The sequence below is a fragment of the Equus asinus genome, chromosome 11, assembly GCF_041296235.1.
Source record: "Equus asinus isolate D_3611 breed Donkey chromosome 11, EquAss-T2T_v2, whole genome shotgun sequence".
NCBI lineage: Eukaryota > Metazoa > Chordata > Mammalia > Perissodactyla > Equidae > Equus > Equus asinus.
In genome coordinates, this window is record NC_091800.1 from 82273789 (window position 1) to 82298945 (window position 25157).

The 25157-nt window shown below is 51.6% G+C and overlaps 1 protein-coding gene and 1 long non-coding RNA gene across 6 annotated transcripts in view; one reads left to right on the plus strand and one right to left on the minus strand.

Annotated features, from left to right (window-relative positions):
* Nucleotides 1-792: 792 nt before the first annotated feature.
* On the minus strand, nucleotides 793-15216 carry LOC123289684 (uncharacterized). 2 transcript variants are annotated; one of them, XR_011506665.1, is made up of 4 exons: nucleotides 15113-15216; nucleotides 7014-7123; nucleotides 4542-4809; nucleotides 793-1418 (listed from the first exon to the last, which is right to left on the minus strand). It is a non-coding gene; the product is annotated as an uncharacterized lncRNA (long non-coding RNA). The 2 variants fall into 2 exon arrangements; XR_011506664.1 differs by lacking the exon at nucleotides 15113-15216 and adding an exon at nucleotides 14283-14404 and having other exon boundaries at nucleotides 942-1418.
* The window catches only part of ARHGEF7 (Rho guanine nucleotide exchange factor 7), a 155074-nt gene continuing 143497 nt past the window's right edge, over nucleotides 13581-25157 (plus strand). The window contains exon 1 of one of the 4 annotated variants that reach the window (XM_070520159.1): nucleotides 13581-13787. Coding sequence is in view for 2 of the 4 variants with exons in the window: in XM_044779688.2 (XP_044635623.1) it covers nucleotides 14245-14409 (165 nt within the window). In the remaining 2 variants the exon portion in view is untranslated. Of the gene's footprint in view, nucleotides 13788-14108; nucleotides 14410-21498; nucleotides 21913-25157 lie in introns of those variants that run through there. The other 3 variants (XM_044779688.2, XM_044779689.2, XM_070520160.1) reach the window with 3 other exon arrangements.

The following is a 25157-nucleotide window of genomic DNA, read 5'->3' on the forward strand; positions in this document are numbered from 1 at the left end:
TTGCCTTCCACTGAGGATGTCTGGCCTCCCACACCCACACTGTAGCAGAACCACCTCTGCCCAGCCTGGCCTCTCTCTTTCCGTCCTCTTTCTTTTCTTTTCTTTTTCTTTTTTGGTGAGGACGACTGGCCCTGAGCTAACATCTGTGTCATTCTTCCTCTATTTTGTATGTGGGATGCCACCACAGCATGGCTTGATGAGCAGTGTGTAGCTCTGTGCCCAGGATCTGAACCTGCAAACCCCGGGCCACTGAAGCAGAGTGCAGACCGAACCACTACACCACCAGGCCGACCGCCATCCTCTTTCTTAATCCTTCCGATCAACCACTTTCCTATCAGGCTTATTCTTCCAGCTGTATTTTCTCATACCTTCTTTGGACCCATATTTCACTTTGTCACCTTCCTCCCTGCTCCCTTCCTTCGAGCTAAGGGAGCCACCTCCAACAGAAATTGTTCTGTGGGAGGCAGGCTTTTCCACCGCAGGCTAATGTGCTCACTGTCTGGGCAGAATCTTCATGAAATGGAGTACTTGGACAAGCACGCAGGTGCTGTTCCTTAAGGGACCTCTCTATTCTCAATAACTTGAGGCTTCTAAAAACTAGGTTCCAATTAATCAAACCCATAGTTCATTAGATGTACTTTTTTCCTGGAATAAGTTGAAAGAACAGAAAATGGAGGCAATTAAAAATGTTTGGAGTCATTGTTGGCTCCATCCTTTCGGATTCCATTTATAAAGCGAAATATTTTCACGGAAGACGATTTTGCTGCCCCGATATAAAAGAGGGCAACTAATCATGTCACCAAATATTTATTCGTTGGCATCTATGTCTGTTCTTCTTCAAAAAGCACTTCTGCAATAGAAACTTTTAAAGTTTTGCATGAAATATAGGTAAAAAAAATCCATGGGTATTTTTAAAGAAAAATCAAAGCACCACCCACTTTCCAGGCCAATGTTTATTTCAGGCTTTACAACCCATCAGCAGAGTCCTTATCTGTCTCCGTTATTTCATACAAAATCCAGGCAGGTGCTCACCTGCGTCCCTGAGGCAAATTCATGTCAGGAGAACAGAGGTTTGTGCACATCTGGTTTTCCAACAGGCCTTGCCTACCACGGCATCCCTAGGATTTACACAAACAACTGTCACTGGAGCAGTTTGATTTTCAAATGCCTGTGGCTTTTTTTTACAGGTAGGTGTCCTTGGCCCTAGGACGTGGCTTCTGTTCACAGTGCTCTCGGCCAGCACCGTCTTCATCTGAGCCCCAAGGACTCGCTCCAGGGAATCCAAGAGCCCTGGGGAATTCTCTGCCTCCCAGGAGAGTTCTCTTGGCTTCCATCAGATTCTTAGAGGGCTTCCTAACTTCAAGGCTGTTAAGAACCACGGGCAGCAGCGTGTCTCAGAAGCTCCTACCTGTGCTCTTCTGGAAACAAGGAGTGAGAGTGAGAAGGCTTCCCGATCAGCCCAGGGAAGTTCTGCTGCCAGCCGGTCAGTCACAACCGGGCTCCATATGCAGTGGCCTCGCTCCTCGTTTTGGGCTCGCTTCCACAGACCGGTGACGGGGTTGACCCAGCGCGGGAGTGACGGGGAGGAGGAATCAGAGAGGGAAGGTGCTTGCAGGACAGCGACTTGAAGACAAGGGCGTTTTGTGGAGGGATTTTTAAAGACTGGGATGGAATGAGGTGGGGGTGAGGGGCTAGGGGCGGGGAGAGCCAGGGAATTTGTCACCAAGGAGGGAAGGGATCAGTGGAGAGGAGAGGGGAGACAGAAAACCGACAGGAAGTCAGCAGAAAACCAACCCAGGGACCGGGCAAGAGCTCTGGTGCCACGAACAGACTGACCAGGTTTGAATCAGGCCCAGCATGCACGTTCTGGAAAGAAGGCAAAGGGGAGTTGGAGGGGAGAGTTTGAAGATGGCAGAAATGACAAGAGCGGCTGTGAGGTCAGAGAAGAGCTGCCCGTGCCCGAGATCCCTTGGGTCTCCTGTCATCTCTCTATTTGGGCCATAAAATAACGGGATGATCATTTTAACCATCATAAATCCCCTGGATTATGAAGCAGAGTATTTTTCCCCTCAAAATACACTTCCTTTCCTAAAAGATAAAAACACACTCATGGAGTTTTCAGTGCAACACAGAAATGACTTCCTGCAGCTAAAAGAAAAACTTAATTGCTGAGCTAGTCGAAATGACCGGACTAGGATATAAGATACCTCAAGGCACGGGGTGAAAATATCAAGATAGAAATCACAAGGGGAAAAAGAAGCAACACTGAAAATACATAAAGGAGAATTAATGGGAAAATAATAGAAGTTCCAGGATGTAAAAAAATGAAGAGATGCAGGAGAGGGTGTTAGATAGAAGTAATTGAAGAAACAAGGGAGTCAGGAGTGTGAAAAAGCTTGTCAAGTTCCAGGCAAGAATGGTGAATACATGTGTGCACACACATGCACGCACACACGCACGCATATGCATGCACACACACACACACGCATGCACGCATATGCATGCACACACACGCACGCACGCATGCACGCATATGCATGCACACACACACACACGCATATGCATGCACACACACACACACGCACACATGCACGCATATGCATGCACACACACACACGCACACATGCACGCATATGCATGCACACACAGACACGCACACATGCACGCATATGCATGCACACACACACACACGCATACACGCATATGCATGCACACACACACACACGCATATGCATGCACACACACACACACGCACACATGCACGCATATGCATGCACACACACACACGCACACATGCACGCATATGCATGCACACACAGACACGCACACATGCACGCATATGCATGCACACACACACACACGCACACACGCATATGCATGCACACACACACACGCACACACGCACGCATATGCATGCACACGCACACACGCATGCACGCATATGCATGCACACACACGCACGCACGCATGCACGCATATGCATGCACACACACACACACGCACGCACGCATATGCATGCACACACACACACGCACGCATGCACGCATATGCATGCACACACACACGCACGCATGCACGCATATGCATGCACACACACACACGCACGCACGCACGCATATGCATGCACACACACACACGCACGCACGCACGCATATGCATGCACACACACACACGCACGCACGCACGCATATGCATGCACACACACACACGCACACACGCACGCATATGCATGCACACACACACACGCACACACGCACGCATATGCATGCACACACACACACGCATGCACGCATATGCATGCACACACACACACGCACACACGCACGCATATGCATGCACACGCACACACGCATGCACGCATATGCATGCACACACACACACACGCATGCACGCATATGCATGCACACACACACACACACGCACGCATATGCATGCACACACACACACGCACACACGCATATGCATGCACACACACACACACACACGCACACACGCATATGCATGCACACACACACACGCACACATGCATATGCATGCACACACACACACGCACACATGCACGCATATGCACACACACACACACACGCATGCACGCATATGCATGCACACACACACACGCACACATGCACGCATATGCATGCACACACACACACACGCACACATGCACGCATATGCATGCACACACACACACGCACACATGCACGCATATGCATGCACACGCACACACGCACACACGCATATGCATGCACACACACACACACGCACACACGCACGCATATGCATGCACACACACACACGCACACATGCACGCATATGCATGCACACACACACACGCACACACGCATATGCATGCACACACACACACGCACACACGCATATGATGCACACACACACACGCACACACGCACGCATATGCATGCACACACACACACGCACACATGCACGCATATGATGCACACACACACACGCACACACGCACGCATATGCATGCACACACACACACGCACACATGCACGCATATGCATGCACACACACACGCACACACGCACGCATATGCATGCACACACACACACGCACGCACGCACGCATATGCATGCACACACACACACGCACGCACGCACGCATATGCATGCACACACACACACGCACACACGCACGCATATGATGCACACATGTGCACATGTGCTCACATCCTGATCATAGCCTGACGAAAGTGCTAATCTCTAACATTGGAGAAAATCCTACAAGTTTCCTTCTTTTTTTAAGAAAAGATTAGCCCTGAGCTAACATCTGTTGCCAATATTTTTTTTCTCTTCTTCTCCCCAGAGCCCCCCAGTACGTAGTTGTACATTCTACTTATGGGTCCTTCTGGTCGTGCTATGTGGGACGCCGCCTCAGCACGGCCTGATGAGTGGTGCCATGTCTGCACCCAGGATCTGAACCGGGGAACCCTGGGCCACTGAAGCGGAGCATGAGAACTTAACCACTTGGCCACGGGCGGCCCCAATCCTCCAAGTTTCTAGACGGAAAGAACAAGTTACCTGCAAAGCATGAAGGACCAGACCAGCAGAGGACTCTGCCTGTGACAGTGGAAGCCATGAGGCGAGGGAAGAGCACCCCGCTGCTGCTGAGGAAAGGGCACGCGGCCCAGCCATCCTCTGCTCAGCCCAGACACCGTTCCTGGTCGGGTGGTAAAAGCATCCTCCCAAACGTGGATGAAATGAAATAGTTTATCACCGATGTGCCCGTCAGAGGTGAACGTCTGAGACCCGGCACCAACAGCACACAAACCTGAGGATGCAGGAAGGGCTGGAGAAGAAGAGACGGTGGTGAGCAATGATACGCAGACACACACACACAAACACACACGGCCATGTGTGTGCAACGTAAGTGCTAAATAAAGACTCCTGGAAAAGAGGTTTCGCTCTACAAATGAAATCCTAACAAGAGTTTAAAATTTAAATAACTGATTGCAAAATATAGGAGTTTGGGGTCAAGAAAGGGGAGACGGCAAAGTCCTCCAGTGATCTGCCTGGAGGGATGGAGCTGAGGGCTGATGGAGGCAGGGAGAGGCCACAGCACCCTAGGAGTCTCATCTCATTGGGGCGGGTGGCAGGCAGGAGGAAAAGAGAGCACCATTGGTGGGGAAATAGTGTATTATGGCATCACACTTTTATTCTTCTTCTTCTTCTTTTTTTTGGTGAGGAAGACTGGCCCTGAGCTAACACCTGTTACCAGTCTTTCTCTGTTTACTTGAGGAACATTGCTACTGAGCTAACATCTGTGCCAATCTTCCTCAGCTTTACGTGGGATGCACCACAGCATAGCTTGATGAACAGTGTGTAGGTCTGCACTTGGGATCCGAACTGGCGAACCCAGGCTACTGAAGCAGAGTGCGCAAACTTAACCACTATGCCACTGGGCCGGCCCTAGCGTTGCACCTTTAAAAGTAGAAATATGGTCTCACCATAAGCCAAGAAAGGAAAGATAACCATTTATTGACTGGAAAATTACATGAAACTTTTCAATTTAAAAAAAGGACAAAAAATCGAATAAAGAGCAATTTGAATAAACCTTTGCTTTTTTTCAAAATAAAGCAATTTGAAAAACACAGAAAAGGAAAATAGAAAACAATGGTGTAAAATAAATCACAAATTACTTAAAGTAAAAGGAACAAAATGAAGGGTATCGGTCATCACACTAAATATGAAGGGACTTATTTTCCTATAAAAAATACCAGACACTGTGAAAGAGGCATAAAAAATAAACTGCAGTTGATGTTCTTTACATGATCTAACCTAAAAGCAGCAATGAGGAAGGGCTGGAACTGAAGATACAGGCAAAGAGTTATGAGGGAAATACAAGTCAAAAGAAAAAAGAAATGGAAAAATATGATTTTTCCATTCAGACAAGCTGAAATTCAGGATGAAGGAAATAATCAGGAGAAAGTTGAACACTATGAATTGATTTAAAGCACAATTTGTGAAAAAGATAAAAGTTTTCAGTTAACCTGTGCATTGAACATCAGATATAAATTTTTTAAATGATTCGAAATTTAGGGAAAACTGGATTTTAACACGTATGTCTTTGAGAGCTGGACGCATCTAACAGACAGAAAAGGGGCGGACAAGGTTCAGAAGGTCGGCGGGGCAGGTGCGACTGCACAGCGCCAGCACGGGGGACCTCTGTGCTGGCGACAGGGCCGTTCTGTAGCTGGATGGTGGTGGCGCTGACGCGGTCAGCACAGCGATGGAAGTGACAGAAACATGCACAGAAAGTACGTGTATCAACTGGTGACATTCAAGTAACGTCTGCAGTCTAGCACCACTAGCGCGCCTGTGTCGGCGTCCTCGCTGTGGTCACGTGACATCGCCCGTGAAGGGAGCCAGGGGAAGTCTACCTGGGAGCTCTCTGTACTATTTTTGCAATCTATTGCGGGTCTAAAATTATTTTGGAGTAAAAAGTTCTTTTTACAAAAGGCACAAAAACCTTACATTATAAATATAAATACACAATCTCTTGTACAGAGTGTGTGCACCCTTCCATGTGTTCATGGAGCATTTCAAATGCTAGGAATTTTGTGTGTGTGTGAGGAAGATTGTCATGGAGCTAATATTTGCACCAATCTTCCTTTATTTTGCGTAGGATGCTGCCACAGCCTGGCTTGATGAGCAGTGCATAGGTCTGCGTCCAGGATCCGAACCTGCACCGGGATCTGAACCTGTGAAACCCGGGCCACCGAAGCGGAGTGTGCAAACCCAACCACTATGCCACTGGGCCGGCCCCTAAAATGCTAGGAAATTTTGAAAAGCAGAGATTTATAGGCTCAATCGCCTACTCACAATCAATGGGCCAAAACCTCTCAATTTCTTGGTAATTAAGAACATATCCCTAGATGAAGATTTGATCAAAGAGGAAATCAAAACAGAAACGACAAATCCCTTTGGAAGCAAATGAAAAAGAAAATACTCCTAATAAAATGCCAATAGAGAAATACATCGTCGATTACTCACCTTGGGAAATGGGTAAGGGCACCAGGAAGGACCATGAGGCATCTGTGGCGTCAGCCTCTCGAAAGCTAACAGAGTTGGCCAAAGTTTCCTGCACTTTGGCAGCAGACAGCCTGCTGGGGGAGACATCAAGAATGATTTTCAAAACCCATAAATTCATAATGATACTTAAAAGAAATTATTGGTCTGCTTTAAAGGATGCTAGAGCACCAACTCATGATGTTGAAAACTGGCAAACACAGAAAATAAGAGAGCATTTGTCTTGCCTGTGCTGTGGGAGCCAGATCTCAGGGTGCCCGTAGAGTTGAGGAGAACACTGCCTCTTTACGGAAGTTCAGCTGATAAGAAACTGGGGGACTGTCTATTAGGCCACGGCAATTCCAAGTGAAACGTCAAATCTGCCGGGGACTTACTGTCAGCTGCTGAAACACATGGGTGATGACGGGCAGACTCATCATGGAAGGATCAGGACGACAGCGCAGAACCACTGGTGGATCTGAGCGTCCCGTGAAGAGAGACCTGAGAGTTCGCCTTCGCTCTGACGGGGCGTGGTAGGCGGCCGCCTCCCCTCCTCGGGGGGGATTTCTGAGGCAGGGCCCCCATGGTTTCTCAGAGGGCCCTATCATGGGCTGAAGTGTGTCCTTCAAAAAGGTATGTTTCAGTCCTAACTCCCAGGACCTGAGGATGTGCCCTCATTTGGAAATAGTGTCTTAGCAGATGTAATTAAGTTAAGATGAGAGTATTCTGGGTTAGGATGGGCCCTTATCCAGGGACCGGTGTCCTTATAAAAAGACGGAAACTTGGACACTGGAAGGGAGCGAACGCCTTGTGAAGACACAGGCAGAGACCGGAGTGATGCATCTCCGAGGAACACCAAGGATGGCCAGCCACATCAGAAGGCCTGGACCGGACCCCTCAGAGCCTGCGGAAAGGACCAGCCCGCCGACGCCTCCATCTCGGGCTTCCACCTCCTGAGTGTGGAGACATTTCTGCTGTTTTTAAGTTCCCCAGCGGGTGGTGCCAAGTTGTGGTCACCACAGGAAACTAATGCAGGGTCCCAGAGGGACGGAACCCCCGGTTCCGACAGTGGCCCACCTGTTCACACAGCTGTAATTTCAGCCTTTCCCCCCGCCCCTCCTTCTTCCTCTGGGCATCTTGTGTTCCCCTCCCAAACACACCACCTGCCCCCAAGCCCTGTGGCAGGGTCTGCCTTCCAGGGAGCCCAAACCAAGGCAGTAGGTATCAGAAGAGACCTTGGGAGCAGACACACAGGAGGGGAATCTAGACTCACATCTCTCACTAGCCGGACTGCCCGGCCACAGGATGATCATCAGTCAGTGTTCTCCAGAGAAATGGAATCAATAGGATATGTATAGAGATTTATTATAAGGGATTGGTTCACATGATTCTGGAGTCTGGTTAAGTCCAACCTGCAGGGTGAAGACCCAGGGGAGCCCATGTTCCATTTCAAAGGCATCTTCCAGATAATTCTCCCTTACTTGGGGGAGGGTTGGCATTTTTGTTTTCTTCAGGCCTTCAACTGACTGGGTGAGGCCCACCCACATCGAGCAAGGAAATCTCTTTTACTCAGTCTACTGACTCAAATGTTAATCTCACCCAAAAATACTCTCATAGGCACACCCAAAATAACATTGGCCAAATATCTGGGCACCCTATGGCCCACTCAAGTCGACACATAAAATTAACCATCATGGATGCTATTGCTGGTCTACATGAAGAGGTAAGAACCCCCTTCTGCACCTCACACTGACTACAGCTCTCACCCGCACCGAACGGAACGCAGACCAGGTGTGAGGGAAGGACTGGCTTGTGAGGTGACTCTAACATCTGGGGGATATGCGGGTAAGGGCAATTACCAGGGCTGGGGAACCGGCTGACTTGTTAACTGCCCTAGAAGCCTTGAAGAAAGAGAACCAGAGGTTCAGGGGCTAACAGGTGAAGGCCCTGCAAAGGGCAGAGGCCTCTGTGGTGGCATGTGACAAACATCCGTCCCCTGCAGCGAGAGGGCCCGGAGTCTGTCGTCAACGTGGCTGGCCTGCAAAGCAGCTGAGCTGGGCGCGCGGGCAGGCCTCCTCGGCAGAATCCACGGCCAGGCTGGGGAGAGTCCCTGAGACCAAGAAGGGGCAAGGGGGGAGGATCTCTGATTCCCTGATCCCTCCAAGCCAGTGGTCCCTCTGCTTAGCTGGAGACGCACAGCTTCCCACCGCCTGGGGACCACGAAAGGCTCTGCTGGGGTTAGAGAACACGGCGACCACGGGCTCCTCCGGCCTCTAGAGCAGCCACCAGTCAAGTGCAGCAGCCCCAGCTGGGGAGGAAGAGGAGCAGCCCCAGGAGGAAGGATTCTTCTCCAGAATCCCGCACTCTGTTCAAGAGCAGGTTTGCTGGGCGAGCGTGGGACGGGCGAACGTGAGGCTGGACGGGATGGTGCTTCCATCTTGGGATTAACATCTTGGTGCTCAGAGCCGACCCTTAGTCCATGCAGGGGTGGCTCCTTAGGCTGGGCAGCCCGGCAGAGTGGAAGAAGGGAGGGGGGTGGGTCGGCATAGATGCCGCCTGGAGACCCGGAGACTCCTTTCTCTGCTAGAGTTAGAGCAGCTAGAACGCCCCGGCGGGGGCACCGACGTCACTAAGAAGATGTTCTGAGAGGCAGCGGCCAGGGAGGGCGCCAAGTGACGAGGTGGAGCTGGCACAGTAGCTCCCCAGCCCAGGGGGACTGGCTGCACTTGGGACTGGGCATGAGCAGGTCCCAAGGGCATGGTGAGCTATTGACACAAATGACCCAGTCCTCTAAGTCTCCTGCCCCCATTGGCTGGACTCCCAACACTCCTCAGCTCACACCTGCGACACCGTGGACGTTTACTACGACCAGCTGGGAGAGAGAGACCTGGCCTGGGTCTGGTTGATAATTTAGTGTGAACTGAAAATGGACTGCTGCCACGCCACAGCCCGGCTGCAAGGCAGGCGAGGAGAAGCTCCATGGCAAAGCTTTGAGCTGTTCGCTGGTCACCTCCTCCGTGCACTGACGCCTGGACAGTGGGGGGTGGCTGGCTCCTCGTCTGGGTGCCTGGAAGGGGCAAGATGGGATGAGTGGTTGCAAGACGGTGGGGAGGGGCCCGTGGAGGGACCTGTGGGTGCAGACACAAGGCCTGTGGCTCTTGAGTCCCATGTCCCAGAGAGCATCACTGAGGGAAGGGGCACTTAGCAGCCAGGCACAGAGATGGTGTTTGTAGCTGAGGCCAGCCAGCCTGGGCTTTGCCTGCCACCCCAGTGCCCTGCACAACCAGCCATGGACAGCGCAGTCACAGTGGCAGGGATGGAGGCGTGCAAGAGCTACAGCGTGGGCTCCCTCTCACCGAGACCGACCTAGCGACCCACAGCAGAGGCTGAGTCTAACCCGCTGATATGGCCACACCAACCACTTGTGGCAAGTTGGTCACATCCAAGGCCTGTGGTCCTGGAGGGGGAAGCAATGTATCTCACTGGATGGATACTTGCAGAAGCCAGCTCTGGGTGACTTCCTGCAGGGTTAGGGACCTGTCCTTCAAGACAGCATATACCTTGAACCCAAGGCTGTTATATGGTTATATGTTATATGTTATATGGTTATATGGGGCTGTGCTCCCAGTAGCTACAAAGCAGCATCCAGGCACCAATGGCTAGAAAGAGCATTGGCTCCTCTTGCCATCGCTCCCAGGGGTCCACATGGGGGATCTCCTGCTCACGCAACTTTAGGCTCTGCTGAGTGAGAGGTCTTTGCCCCGGGAGAGATGGCCAACCACAGAGATGGGAGTTGCGGGGTAATGCCCAGCCTGCAGTCCTCCGGTCAGAAGACTGAGACCTGCCCCATTTTGCTTCTCAAGGCCCCCGGGGGAACTGAGCCCCAGGTGTGCACTTACACACCTTTGATTCGCTTTTCTCCCTCCTCCCCGTTCACTTTCTCCCTTGCTTTGTTTATCTTTCCCGGGATCACTTCCCAAATAAACTACTTGCACCCAAGCTTTTGGCTCAGGATCTTCTTCTGGGGGAACCCAAACTCAGATAAGTGTCTCGCTGACATTCTGTTTCATAATATACTATTCAGTAAAGTATCTTCTGATCCTGAGTATTTTTTCAGCCATATGTGTTATTAACTATTTTCTTCCTGCCTTGCATCTTTAATTTTTAGCACTTGACCATACTTGTGCCAAATAAATAGGACACTGTTTGATAAAACGAGTGCCTTCGATAACACACTTACAGTAGATACAATGAGCTTCAAAGAACTGCTTCTTACAGCATTTTTCAATCTAGACGATGGTCGAATCAATAAAAGCAATTCTACAGGGAGTGATTGCTACACACTGGTAGGTAAACAGCCATCTGCCTGCCCGGCTTCAGGTTGGGGTAAATTTCAGCATTTTTGGAACACCGTCCTCCAAATACCAACGAGCTAACAAACTGAGTTAGCGCAGCCCGGCTGAGCTCTGGGCAGTTACCGGTTTGCGGCTGTTTGTGGGCACACCCCCAGCAACGACCGGGGATGTGGCCCTCAGGCATTAACAGGCAGCTGAGCTGGGCCCGAGGCTGGAATCCTCTGGTGAGAAGTGAGGGCACCGAAGGGCACACGCTCTTCTGAGGTGAGTCAAAGGGCATCCACAGACAGGGCCAAAATCTCCCGTCAACAACAATGTTAACTGGCTCCCACCCAACCCGACAACAAGTTCTCCTCCACAGCACATGTCCTCCGTAACAGGAACTCAGAAAAATGTTAAGCTTAACCAAATGCCTCCCTTGGATACCAAAACAACTCAGTTAAACACCTAAAAACACCTGGCTTTGAACAATGCTACCTTCTAGAATTCCTTCCAGATAAACGTTTCTGAAATCAATGTACATCCAAGGTGAAAGAATGCCACTAGCAGCTCTGAAGCACTCAACATCCCGGGACTTCTGAGACCAGCTCTGGTGGGTGGCCCGTGGATCTCCCTTCTGACAATAATCGGCTCCAGGTTCGCTGGTCACTAAGGCCATGCCCTAGAGTGGCCTTTCTGTACCACCCTTTGATTGAGTCAAGGTGAACCTCGCCCGTGGTTACCAGCTTCTAAGCACCACAGCTGATGTAACAGAATTTGGAATGGTAGTGATGTCTTCTAAATTATGTCTCCAGTTCAGCAGCACTGAGAGTAAACAGGAATCTCCCTCATCTGACCACTCAGGTCAATCCCTTCCATTGATAGAGTCTTTGGGCACAAACTTTATCAAGCTGTTAATTGCTCTGTTTCCTAGAAGTCACGTAGGGAAGTGGTCTAGAAAACGGGTAGGGTGTGTCAGTCCTGGAGTCTCAGATCCCAGGTTTGGGGCCATCTCCACCACTTGCTGGATGTGTGACCAGTAAAATGCGGACAAGGAGAGAAGCTCCATGAGGCTGTAGTAATGATGGTGTGACACAATGCAGGAACAGAGCCCTGGGCAGAGACGCAGGGAGCACAGGAAGTAGCAGCTGGGACCATCAAGGACGGGGCCCCCATAACCCAGAGTTCATACTGCCCTTTCAGTTACTTTGTGTTTGCATTTGGGAAGAAAATTTAAGGCTGACTCGAAGCTGGAAATAGACGCAACTAATGATTGCAAGAGAAGTACTCCGGAAGAAAGCAGGGCAAGAGCAGAGTAAAGCCTCTGTTTTAAAAAATCTTTATATGGTTTCCAGCCTTTGCCATTAACTGGACTGATGCGTGTCCCGGCACACAGTAGGCTCCCTGTAGGTGACTGCTAATTTGGTTTGCAGCTGCTTGGGCAGTCCCAGCAAGCAAGCAGGGAAAGCTCATGGACTGTGGATGGAGTGAACAACAGACGTGTACATCTTCACACCTGCTTCTTTCAAGAAGAGGCCCTCCTCCTTCGTTAGCATATACTGTGTCAATGTCGCTCGTTGTCTGAAGAAGCATGCTCCTTACGTGACAGCTGGACGTCTGAGTTCCTCAGGGCCGGCCTGCGGGCCTTCACAGCCTGGTCTCCCGTTGAGCGTCTCTCGCCCAAGCGCGATCCGGCCAAGTGGCCTGTTTGGACTGAGCTATTCTCAGTCCTTGTTTCCGATCATCTGCATAGACCCAGTTCAGGCTCTGCTCTTTTCTTGACCTTCCTCCCACAGTGTTGGAAACGTCACTAGCGATTTAAAGCGGAGTCGCTCCAAGGTTTCTGGTCCTGGAGAGGGGCCAGCCGAGTCCCTGCCGGGAAGGTCACAGGCCTCCCAGCAGGGGGCACGAGTGACACCGGCCGCGCCGCGCTCCGGGGCGTCCACGTCCCCCTCCCCAAGGATCGCAGCAGCGCCCGGAAAATCAATTCCTCCCCGAATTAGACCCATCTGGTCACAGATTTAATTATCATTTGTGTCCTGTAATTATTGGCTTGCAATAGCGGAGAGAAGCAACCGTCTCGTTTTCAGCATGCCCCCCACCCCCAACCTCTTGAAATGAAACTGGCAAAAATAAAAAAGAGCATTCTGGGAAGCATTTAATAATTTAAACATTCACAGATTGAGGCTATAAATTAACGGTTCCGAGTCATCCGAGAGGGGAGAGGGCAGCGGAACGGAGAGGACAGCGAGGCCGGGCTCTCGCGTCCGGAGGGGGCTGTGCGTGGGCCCCGCGGGGCGCGAACGGTTAAGGGCGCGCGCGGCCCGCGGGTTGGGAGGCCCGGCCAGCCCTCCCCGGCGGGCGGGCTGTCGCCTTCTGGAGGTCACCGGGCCCTTGGGGCGGGGGCCCACGGCCGGGCGCGCAGGTGGGGACGCGCGCGCACGGCGGGGCGCACGGCGGCGGGGCCCGGGCGTGGAGGGCGCCCGGCCGGGGCGCACGGCGGCGGGCCCGGGCGCGGGGGTGCTGTGCGGCCGGGGGGCCCGGCGCGGGGCCGCTCAGCGCGGCGTCTTTTCTTCTCCTGGCAGTGATGTCATCGGCGGCAGCGGCTGGGAGCCGGGAGGCGGCGGCGGGGGCGGCGCCGGGCGGCCGCCGCAGGTTCATGTGCATGTAATGAAAAGGCACTTGACAGTCGGCCAGGACGCACGCGAGGGAGCGCGAGCCGGCCGGACCGCGGCGCCGCCCGAGCCAATCGCCGTCGCCGGCCTCTCCATGGGCGAGCAGGAGGAGGGGGCGGGGGGCGCAGCCGGCCGGGCCGCGGCCGCTCCGAGGTGAACGGCGCCGAGACGGGCTCGCGGCGCGGGGAGGCCGGGCGCGCCGCCGCTATGAATTCCGCCGAGCAGACCGTTACGTGGCTCATTACCTTGGGAGTGCTGGAGTCGCCCAAGAAAACCATCTCGGACCCGGAGGGCTTCCTGCAGGCGTCCCTGAAGGATGGGGTGGTCCTCTGCAGGCTGCTGGAGCGCCTGCTGCCCGGGACCATCGAGAAAGTGAGTGCCCCCCGGCCCGCGCCCCCGCGGCGGACGGACAGGCCCGGGCGGTGGGTGTCCCCGGGCAGTGGGAGCCCCGGCGCGGGGAGGCCCGGGATGCGCGGAGACGCGCGGGCGCGGGGTCGCTGGCTCCAGCACCTGGTGGCCGCGCGGGCCGGGCGAGCGCGGGGCGCGGAGGAGCCCACGCGCCTCCTTTGTGCGCGGACCCGGGAACGCGGGCCGCGCGGGGGGCGCGCTGGCGGCGCGAGAACCCGGTGGCGGGAGCTCGGGGCGCCATTGTGTGCGGTGCCGGCTGGGGAGAGGGCCGGGGCCGCGGTCCAGGGGAGCGCCCCCCGGGAGGCTCGGAGAAACGGGGAGCGCTCCGCTCTGCCCCGCCCGAAGGTGGAGTCGCCCCTCTCCGTGACCCCAGCCGAAAGCCGTGCTCCAGCCCTGCGCGCAGCTGCCTCCGAGGGCTTTGTTTGAACGGCTTTTGTTGCTGGTGTTGGATGAGAGTTTGACCCTCTGTTTAACTGACCAATTGCTATGCATTTTTGGAAGCTGCGTTCATCGATAGCTGAGGGCTGGGTGGTGAGGCGATTTAGTGCCCTCCCACGAAGGAATCCCTTCTGTCTCCAAGCCCAGAGGATGGCAGACACGGGGTTGGGAAGCCCTGGCATTCTTCATGGCTGGCTTAAAATCCTAGATTTCATTTTCAGGTTCCTACCTGAATTTGAACAGGGTTCCTAGTCCTACAGACTCTGCTCCTGTTCTGCGTGACTGGTGGTTTCCGGGGCGGCGGTGTGAACCTTGACCCGCATCTCTGTGAGTGACTAAAGTTTGCGCTCTTCTCCACAGCTGACAAAGCGGGGGCAGGGGCCGGAGCGCTTTTAAGGACAATGCACCCCTGCGCTTGAAAACCACTCCAATCTTATCCCGGTTTTTCTCGCCAATACACAATCTTAAGATCAACAATTACTTAGAAGGTGTTGAGTGTAGAAATTGAAGTGCACTGTAATTAGGAAAAACTATTTCATTTTTTAAATGGGATTGTATTGACCTCTATGGACAATAACAATTTGCTCGTAATGTTAATTAGGTGACTTGAAAAAGTAAAACGTTTGATCTTATTCCTAAGTTTGTGCATGCTCTGGAGCTACATTATAAAGGTCAGAAAAGATTCTATTTAATATGAATTTTACATGCATACTAGTTTTAAGTGTTTTTCTGACTCGGAACGTATTTATGAAAGTAGAATGTGCATTTTAGAGTGGATAGCTGCCTGTCTGTCCAGGAAATAAAAATGGTGTTTGTAAATGAACCTGAGGTCACAATAAAATTATGATTTAGGACAGGAATAAGAAGCAGGATCCGATTTTCAAGGCACTCAAAATGCTTTGTTGTCAACTGGGTATCAGGACCCCTGGTAATAAGAGACAGATGTTAGAAAGCATTGAAAATGCATGCTAAGTTTACCAAAATAGGCTTCTGTGAAGGACTGTTCCATTTCCAGGGGTGAAGCTTTAAGAAACTTCGTATGCTGTCTGGGTAAAAGCATGTGGCTCTCAATGCATCTGTTACTGGCCATATTAACTGCATTAATGTTGATGGGCAGACTTCAATAATCCTTTTCTTTGACATTCTAGAAAGGTTTTCCTGGAAAACTGTAGCATTCCTTTCATCTCTAAAACAACATAGAGAGGAATGAATAAAATGTTTAGCTTGTAGGAGCCAAATTGAAACAGCCCAGTGTATGCTGAAACTGTGGTCATCTGGGGATTTCTTACCCTGCAGCTGTCCTGCTAGCCCCCAGGCCCCGCTGGTTTGTTTCAGATGGACACAATCACTGTGAAAGCTTAACATCAGAGTAGCAGATTATAGACAGACCTACTTATTCTCTGTAGTTCAAAGGTAGATTTTTGAGTAAAATATTAGCCAATCTCTGCCTCTAAAACCCTGGGTTGCAGAAGTTTCATGAGCTTTTCCATCTCCTCAGAAGAGTTATTTATTTGAGCCTTCCGATATTCGCCTGCACAAGGACTTAATGTATACCACAGAGGACGCACGCGGAACGGCTTTCACTCAAATGTGGCAATGTTCATCTGAGGACATTTTTCCTTAAAAAGGAGCATTTGGGAACTTAACTGAATATTCATCTGGAGCTGAGAGGATCTTAGCTTTACCCGTTTGCCACATGAACACACTGCTGAATGGCCGACACAGCGGCAAGGCAACATTGGCAAATCCACAGTTTAAAACGAACTCTTAGACTGGGGATAGTGCAGAATTAAGGGAAGTTTCAAGTGGCTTAGGCTCCCATATGCCTTTTATTAAGAAACCATTCCTAGTATGTTTCTTGCATTGTGTTCGTTTGTTCGGTTTGGAGGCGGTGAAGGGTGGGGAGCTGAGAGGACCTTCATTTCCGTTCAGACTGTTCTCGTTTGGAAAGCATTTCTGCCCTGGTTCTCCTGTGTGCAGCCTGCCTTTCTCTAGGTGGAAGGTGAGGCAGGGACAAGAGGGGCTCATCGACTTTGTGTGAGCAGTTCAGAAAAGAGACACATTTCCAAAAAAAAAAAAAAGAGACACGTTTCCTTGTTGCCAACGTTTCCTTGTTCCCTCCTCTCTGCTGGAGGGGAGGGAAGAGTCGGGGTTTCAAGGTTTCCCAAATCTTCGTGTCTGAGGATCGCACGCTTCGATTTTTCCAGTAGAGGCCAGGAGGCTTTGCTAACCTGCCCGCACTCTTTGCCCCGCTCGTTCCTCCCGTGATCAGAAGCACACCACGGCCGCAGCGTCGTGGAGCCCTGTTGGGACCGAGCTCGTGACCTCACATGGTGAACATCCTACATTGTCTAGTCAAACGGCTGAAACCAAGAGATGGAAGTTTTAGAGGAAGGAGCACTACTCTGAGATTAATAAAACAGTAAAATAACGGAAGTCACGAAACCTGCTTTACTTTTACTTGTAAACGCAGCAGCTGCAGCTGCTTGATTCACCACGAGAAACTCCAGGAGGCTGGTTCTCCGTCTCTAGCCCAGGAGAACAGAACACATAGGAATCCGTCAAGGGCTGCACAGGAGATGATATTTGCAATCGATCAATATTTGCAATCGATCAATATTTGCAGAATGCAGTCCAACGTCAGATGCTACCTTCTGGTCTTGCTGGATGTCCTGGGTGTGCGTGCGTGTGTTTAAACTGGTTTAAGCCATTGGGTTGTGTGTCAACGTCCTGGGGCTGCCGCAACAAAGCGCCCTGGCTGCGGGCTTAAACAACAGAACTTTGTTCTCGCTCAGTCCTGGAGGCAGCAGTCCGGGACCCAGGGGTGGCAGGGCCGTCTCCCTCTGGAGGCACTGGGGGAGCGTCTGTCCAGGCCTCTCCAAGGCTCCCGGTGGTTCCCTGGCTTGTGGCAGCACAGGTCCAGTCTTCCATGGCGTCCTCCCTGTGGTCTCTTCTCCTACCCCAGGAGGACCTCATCTAACTAACTGCATCTGCAACAACCTTGTTCCAAATGAGGTCACATCCCGCGGTTCTGGGGTTAGGGTTCAACATATGAGTTTTGGGAGACATAGTCCAACCAAATCAATTTATTAAGTGCTTACCTGCCTGCAGGGGTCCAGGAGCTGTGGGAGATAAAAAGACTAAGTAACAGGCCCTGGAGGTTTTAGTACAGGAGAAAACAACTAAAACCGGAGCAGAGTGAGGTGGAGGGAGATGAGAAGGAGAGAGGGTGCCGGGGCTCGGGGAGTCCTGCCTGGGAGCTGCCCCGCCTCTGCTGATTTTTCTGACACGTGGATTGGAATGTGGTTTATATTTCCCCAAACCACGACCCGCCAGCCCTGGGTGGTCTTCTGAGGGCTTGCAGAAAATCAGTGAATTCTCATAGAGGAAAAAGAAACTGCTTTTCCATAACTGATTTGTGAATAGCTTTCTGATCCGTCCTGGGCTGCTGGGACTGTGTGGGGGTGCGGAGGGGAGAGAAGTGAAATCTCAGGGGCGCCCACTTGGAGAATTTTGCCTCTGCCGAGGGCCCTTTACCCTAAGGGTGTGGTCCCTGGGGCTTGTGAGGTGGTGGGGGGCTCACCTGGAGCCAGTCAGGTTCAGAAGGCCCTCGCCTTGTAGCTGTTCATAAGTGCTTGTTGATCGGCTGATAAAGTACATAGAAGTTATAAAACACGTTATCTCCTTACTGTGTTTTTTCTTTGGTGAGGAAGATTGTCCCGGAGCTAACATCTGTGCCCATCTTCCTCTATTTTATATGTGGGATGCCCCCACAGCATGGCTTGATGAGCGGTGTGCAGGTCCGAGCCCGGTATCCGAACCTGCGAACACTGGCTGCCAAAGCCGAGTGCGTGAATTTAACCACTACGCTGCCGGCTGGCCCCTGGCTGTGTTTCTAAGGAGCCTTCTTTAAACTTTGCAAACTGAATTATTGGTTATATCAAGTTGCTTCTAGTGAAGTTTCTTAAGGTTTCAGAATAGTTAATTTTGTAATAATAAACATCTGCTTTTGAAGCGCGTGACTGTGAATTCTCTCGCAACCCTGCAGCAGGGGGATTCTCATCTTGGGTTTTAGGCCCAGACTAGAGGGGAGCTGTCACTGCATTTGCTGGCTGGTTCAAAGCAAGCAAGCCTCAATTCACTTGAAACCAGGAACACCTGGAGTGATTTCCTGAGAGGCGTGCTAGAAATGCCGTGGTGTGTACGTTGGCATCGCACATGCACTCACTTCTGACCTGGGTTTGTGGGGCGCTGGGGGCAGGACCGCGTGGTGACCTTCCCGGGGCGGCTGCGTCTGTGGGCTCTGGGAGGAATCGGTGTCGGTGCTGTCCCGCGGCCTCGTTCTATTATTAGAAGTGACACCGGTGGCCTCTCGCTTCTCTAAGCACTACCAGCCTGATTGTGCATCTGGCGAAAGACCAAGACCTGTGCCCTGGGCTGCAGGCGTGTGCTTCTCTGCTGCCCCGGTGTCGGCTCATGGCGCCCCACCTCCCGGATGAAAACACTGAGGCCCAGCGGCTCGTGCCCGGCTCATCATGCCAGGCAGACGATTCCAGCCCAGGTCTGCCTGCTGCCAGAGCCGGAGGCTTTTCAGGCGATGACAACTGCTGCGAGCTGAGGGCCTGCCGAGGCCCCCCTGCGCTGTCGGGGCGCAGAGCTGGTTGCTGCCCTCAGGGATTGCAGACCCCATCAGGAAACCAGACCGTGGGAGGGACCATGCGGGCAGGACGGACTCCAGGCTGGGATCCCGTGGCACAGACTGCCCATCAGTGGGGGTCCAAGAGGGGAGGGGGCAGGGTGGGGGCCGTCAGGAGGTGTGGGCAGGCAGCTCTGAGTATGAGTGATGCCCCTCCACCCCGCTGGACAGGCACCCCAAGGACGTCATTTAAGCTGTCGCTCTGGGGCTCCTGGGCCCTGCTGACTCTTGGTTTACTGGGTGTCCATCTATGTGAGATTTAAGACACACACACACACGCGGATATGTTTGTAATAAGCTTTCTTGGTAGGGCCATCTCTAGCCCTTGGATTGGAATGGCGGGGGAGCTGGAGTCGCCATGGATCTGTCCCTGTCATGGAAGGTGGCAGAGGTGCACCATCCCTCTGGCACTCAGGTCTGCCCCGGCAACACTGGACTGGGACTGGGAGGCGCAGAGGTCCCTAAGCCCCACTGGTCCCTCCTAGAGCCACTGTAGGATGTGGTGGTCCCAGTATGTGCTCCAGAGTCATCCACTTGCTGTGTGACCTCAGGCAACCTGCCTAACTTCTCTGAGTCTCCATTTCCTACTCCTAAAAGCCAGATTAACGATACCTACCTGGAGGGACTGGCCTCGTGGGGCGATAGGGTCGTTGTGAGGGTAAGTGAGTAACTGTGAGGGGTTTTGTGCGGTGCAAAGTAGGCCCTCACTACGTGGCAGTTATTTTATGCATCGACCCTGAGAACTTTCCATGCCGTGTCGAAGGAAGCTCTGAGCCTGGATGTGAACCTCAGGGTCACCCACATCCAGGAAAACTTCTTTATTCTCACAACGGGGCAGATTTTTCAACTTTATGGGGCTGGCAGCCCCTCCCTTCCCACCCTGACAGACCACCTTGTCTGGGTTGGGGGGACCACTGACTTTGGCCGCCAGGCCCTCTGCTTGGGCCGGGTCCCTCGCAGCTGCTGGACGCACGCAGCTGCGGCTCAGAGCCGGTGGAGGGGCTCGGGTTTCACGCGTCTAGAGTTTCACGCGTGAGAAGGGCCGGGAGCCACAGATGGGCAGTGAGAGCCCGGACAGCCTGGCTGCAGAGGGCCGGTGTGGGGCCATCCCTGGGCCCCGTGTCCCCCGTGTACGACTTCTGACATTTCCCTCCTTCGTCAGTCCTACAAGCGAGGTTAGGGGAGTTTATTTCCTGAAGTTTCCTGTATTTCTCACTTTAGCTATGAAGATTTAAAGTTTTCTGAGCCAGGTTGGCAGCTCTTAGCCTGGCTTTTGCAGGATAACGCTGGGTGTGCTGTGGTCTAAACGCCTCAGAGAAAGGGTGTGACCGTTACATGGGACGTGTGAAAGTATGTTTCTAACACACTTGTTTAAATTATTTAAATCTAATCAGTGTTTACTGGGTTCCTGCTATGTGCATGCTAGTGTACACATCATACATGCAGAAACACACACACATGCATGTGTTCTGTGCCACCATTTCAGGCAGATCATAAAAGAAACCATGGGGTCTTAAGTGTAAAGCATCTGTGAATTCTCACGTGAAGGAATTCTCAAGAGATCATCCAGCCCAAACATGTCATTTTACAGATGAGTTAACTGAGGGCAGTTGCATATGGTTGTGTAAGTTGTGCACTGCACAGTCTAGGGAGAATCATTCACACTCTAGTCTAAATGAATGGTGTCTCCAGGACTGTGCTGGGGGAGGGCTCTGGGGCAATGATGCATAGTGGTGAGCCTCCATAGAGGTCAGCCTCCTAGGGCACAAAGCAAATTAGAGGAGGGTTGTGGTAGATTACAGAAGTGGCCCCAATTCTCCACTCTTCCCTGTAGCCATGCCCCTTGTGGAGTGACATTGCAGCTCCTCCCATCAAGAAGTGGAGCCTGTCTTCTCACTTCTTGAATCTGAGCGGGCCTCAGTTCATTTTGGTCAATGGGAAGAGGCAGAAGTGACAGGTGCTAGTTCCTGGTCTGGGTCTCAAGAGGCCATCTATGATTCTGAATTCTGTCAGACCCTCTCTCCACCCCGAGGACAAACCCAGGGTCTGGATACTGAGGGATGTGAGACCCCATGGCAGAGAGCTCAGTTATCCCCACCGAGGCCTCCTGGATCTGCCTACAGCCCGCCAACCCCAGACATCGGAGAGAGCCCCACCAGGATCAGCAGAGCCGCCAGCCAGAGTGGACCACCGCTGCCTGAGCAAGCCCAGTCCAGACCAGAGGACTGCCCGGCTGGCCCGTGGCCCCCTGGAGAAGAACGGTGCTTCCTCCAGCCTCCAGTGAGGTTTCCTGGCGCTTTGTTACACAGCCTGCCTGGAGCGACAGATAACAGGTACAAGACTGGCGAGCGGAATGGGACTGTATGTAGCTTGATGCTTATTACACTTGGAGCAGCTTTTTCTAAAGGGGCCGATGATATTCCCGTCTCTGCTCTAAAGAAGGTGTGTGTAATTCAGAACCAAAACAAGTGCCGCGGCCGCCTCCGGTTTATGTTCAGCTGCTCTAGTCTGAAGTGGGGCTGCACGGTTGAAAGTTTGCTTTGAATTTGCATGGTTTCTTGCAATGAAGTCTCGTTCTGACAGTACGATTTCTGTTAGCGAGGCCTTCTTTGAAACGGGCTAGTTTGGCATTCCTTGTAAATACCCTGGCCTGCAGTGGCCTTTCGCCCTCAATTTGGAGTGTCTCACTGCCAAGTTCCTGTGCCAGAAAGATGCTTTTCCACCTGCATCCTGTCCTTAGAACAGTTAAAGTTCACGGCAGACTCTGAAGTCTCCATCTGCAGTTAGCAAATTTGTTCGGAAGTCTCTGGTCAGGAATATAGCTTTTCTGAAAAAGCCTATTGCTTTCTGAACACATGCCAGAACATTATGACTTTGTCATGCATGTTAAGGAAGCTGTGAAGGGATTTTGACAGAAAACCAGGAGTTTCAGAGGGATCATCCTGGTGCCAGTCGCCTCTGCTGTTGGCTCTCCAGGAGGAGAGGCCGTCAGGACGTATGGGATCACATTCCAGGCCTTTATTCCTCGAGTAATCTTGTCGTGGTCTTGCCGCGGTGCTGGAGAAATTGCCTTGTTTGCCTCAAGACCTGTGTTTGCACAACGAGTCTCATAAAACGCTGGTGCTGGTCAGAGATTTCTTCTCATGGAGACAGGAAATTTTCTGGCCACAGTTCTCCTATTTGTTAATGCATTTTTGTTTCTTTTGAAAACAAGCTCTATAAATAGAATGTGGTCAAATTCTTGACAGACTTGTGGCAAAGGTTAAACTTGCAGAAAGTACCACAGCAGCCATACTTTGAAGTGACAAGAGACTGGAATGGAGTGTCTTGCGGCCTTTATCAAGTGGTGACAGTGGAGAAGACTGAGAGTGCATTTACTGTGCCTGCGACAAAACTCATTTTCTTGGAGGGTCCCAGGAACGCCGTGTCGGTAGCCCAAGGTCAGTTCTGCACGTGAAGAGCAGTGGCTGTGGGTCTCGAGCACACCGTTTGTGAATTGTTACACTGACCCTCTGGGACTGAGAGGGTACCCTCCCCGCACAGTGAGGGCCTTTCTTGTCTAATAGAGCCGCCACCTTAAGAAGCGAGAAAAATCAGGACAAATTAAACCCAAAGCATGTCTTGGACAAGAGAGAATAATAAAGAACAGAATCTGTGAAACAGAAAACAGAAAATTACTAGAGAAAATCAACAAAACCAAAAGCTAGTTCTCTGAGAAAATCAGTAAAGTCGATACACTTCTTATCAGCCTCATCAGGAAAAAAGGACAAATGACCAATAAGAAGAATCACGACAGATGCTCCATAGAGTAAAAGATGATAATGGGTACTACGAACATTCTTATCCCGATCACTACAACTTAGAGGAAACGTACAGTTTCCATGGAAGACACAGACTACGAGAGCTCGCTCGAGAAGAAATGGATAACCTTCATAGCTCAAGTCTATTAGAGGATTTAAACTTGTAGTTAAAAAGCTGCTGCTGGGCCAGCCCCGATGGCCCCGTGGTTAAAGTTCCGTGCGCTCTGCCTCGGTGGCCCGGGCTCGTTTCCCACTCGTGGAACCACACCACCTGTCCCTCGGTTGCCACGCTGTGGCGGTGGCTCACACAGAAGAAGTAGAAGGACTCACAACTAGGATATCCAACCATGCACCGGGGCTTTGGGGAGAAAAACAAAAAAAAAAGGAAAAGAGGAGGATTGGCAACAGATGTTAGCTCAGGGCGCTTCCTTCCCTACCAAAAAAAAAAAAAGCTTCTCACAAAGAAAATTCCAGGACGGATGGCCTCACTCTCACTGGTGAATTCTACCAAACAGTTAAGGACTTGTATCCAGAACATATAAGGAACTCTCAAAACTCAACAATAAGGAAATAACCCAATTTAAAAAAATGGACAGGGGCCGGCCCGGTGGTGCAGCGGTTAAGTTCGCACATTCCCCTTCGGTGGCCCCGGGTTTGCCAGTTTGGATCCCGGGTGCGGACATGGCACCGCTTGGCACGCCATGCTGTGGTAGGCATCCCACATATAAAGTAGAGGAAGATGGGCACGGATGTTAGCTCAAGGCCTGTCTTCCTCAGCAAAAAAGAGGAGGATTGGCAGCAGGTAGCTCAGGGCTAATCTTCCTCAAAAAAAAAAAAAAATGGACAAATGGTTTGAGCAGACACTTCACCAAAGAAGATATACATATGACAAATAAGCACATGAGAAGATGCTAAGCATTATTATTCATTAGAGAAATGTAAATTAAAACCACAAGGATGGGGGCCGGCCAGGTGGCACAGTGTTTAAGTTCACACGTTCCACTTCTCGGCAGCCTGGGGTTCACCAGTTCGGATCCCAGGTGCGGACATGGCACCGCTTGGCACGCCATGCTGTGGTAGGCATCACACATATAAAGTAGAGGAAGATGGGCACGGATGTTAGCTCAAGGCCTGTCTTCCTCAGCAAAAAAGAGGAGGATTGGCAGCAGGTAGCTCAGGGCTAATCTTCCTCAAAAAAAAAAAAAAAAAACCACAAGGAGATCCCACTGCACACCTATTAGAATGGCTGAAATTGAACAGACTGATCATACCAAGCATTGGGGAGGATGTGGAGGAACTGGGTTTCCACCGACTGCTGGTGGGAATGTGAAACTGTACAACCACTTCAGAAAAGTTTGTCAGTTTCTCAAAGTATCAACTGTACATCCACCAAGTGATTTAGCCGTTCCATTTCTAGGTGTGTGCCCCAGAAATGGAAATGGTGTGTCCATCCCAAGTCTTGTGCACAAGGGTTCCTAGAACTTTATTTTTAATAGCCACAAACTGGACACCACCCAGACGTTTTTTCGCTGGTGAACGATAAACAAAGCAATGAAAGGGGCACTCTATATGACGGGCGAAAACTGCCTTGTAAAGAAGCTGCACAGAAAAGTGCATACTGTGAGATCCCACTGGGATAAAATTCTAGGAAATGCAGTGTGGTCTGTAGTGACAGAGGTGGATCCGCACTTGCTCTGGGGCACTCCTGGGGTCACAGGAGACCTCTGGGGCGATGGTGTGTTCATCATCTTGATTCTGGTGATGGTTTCACAGGCGTT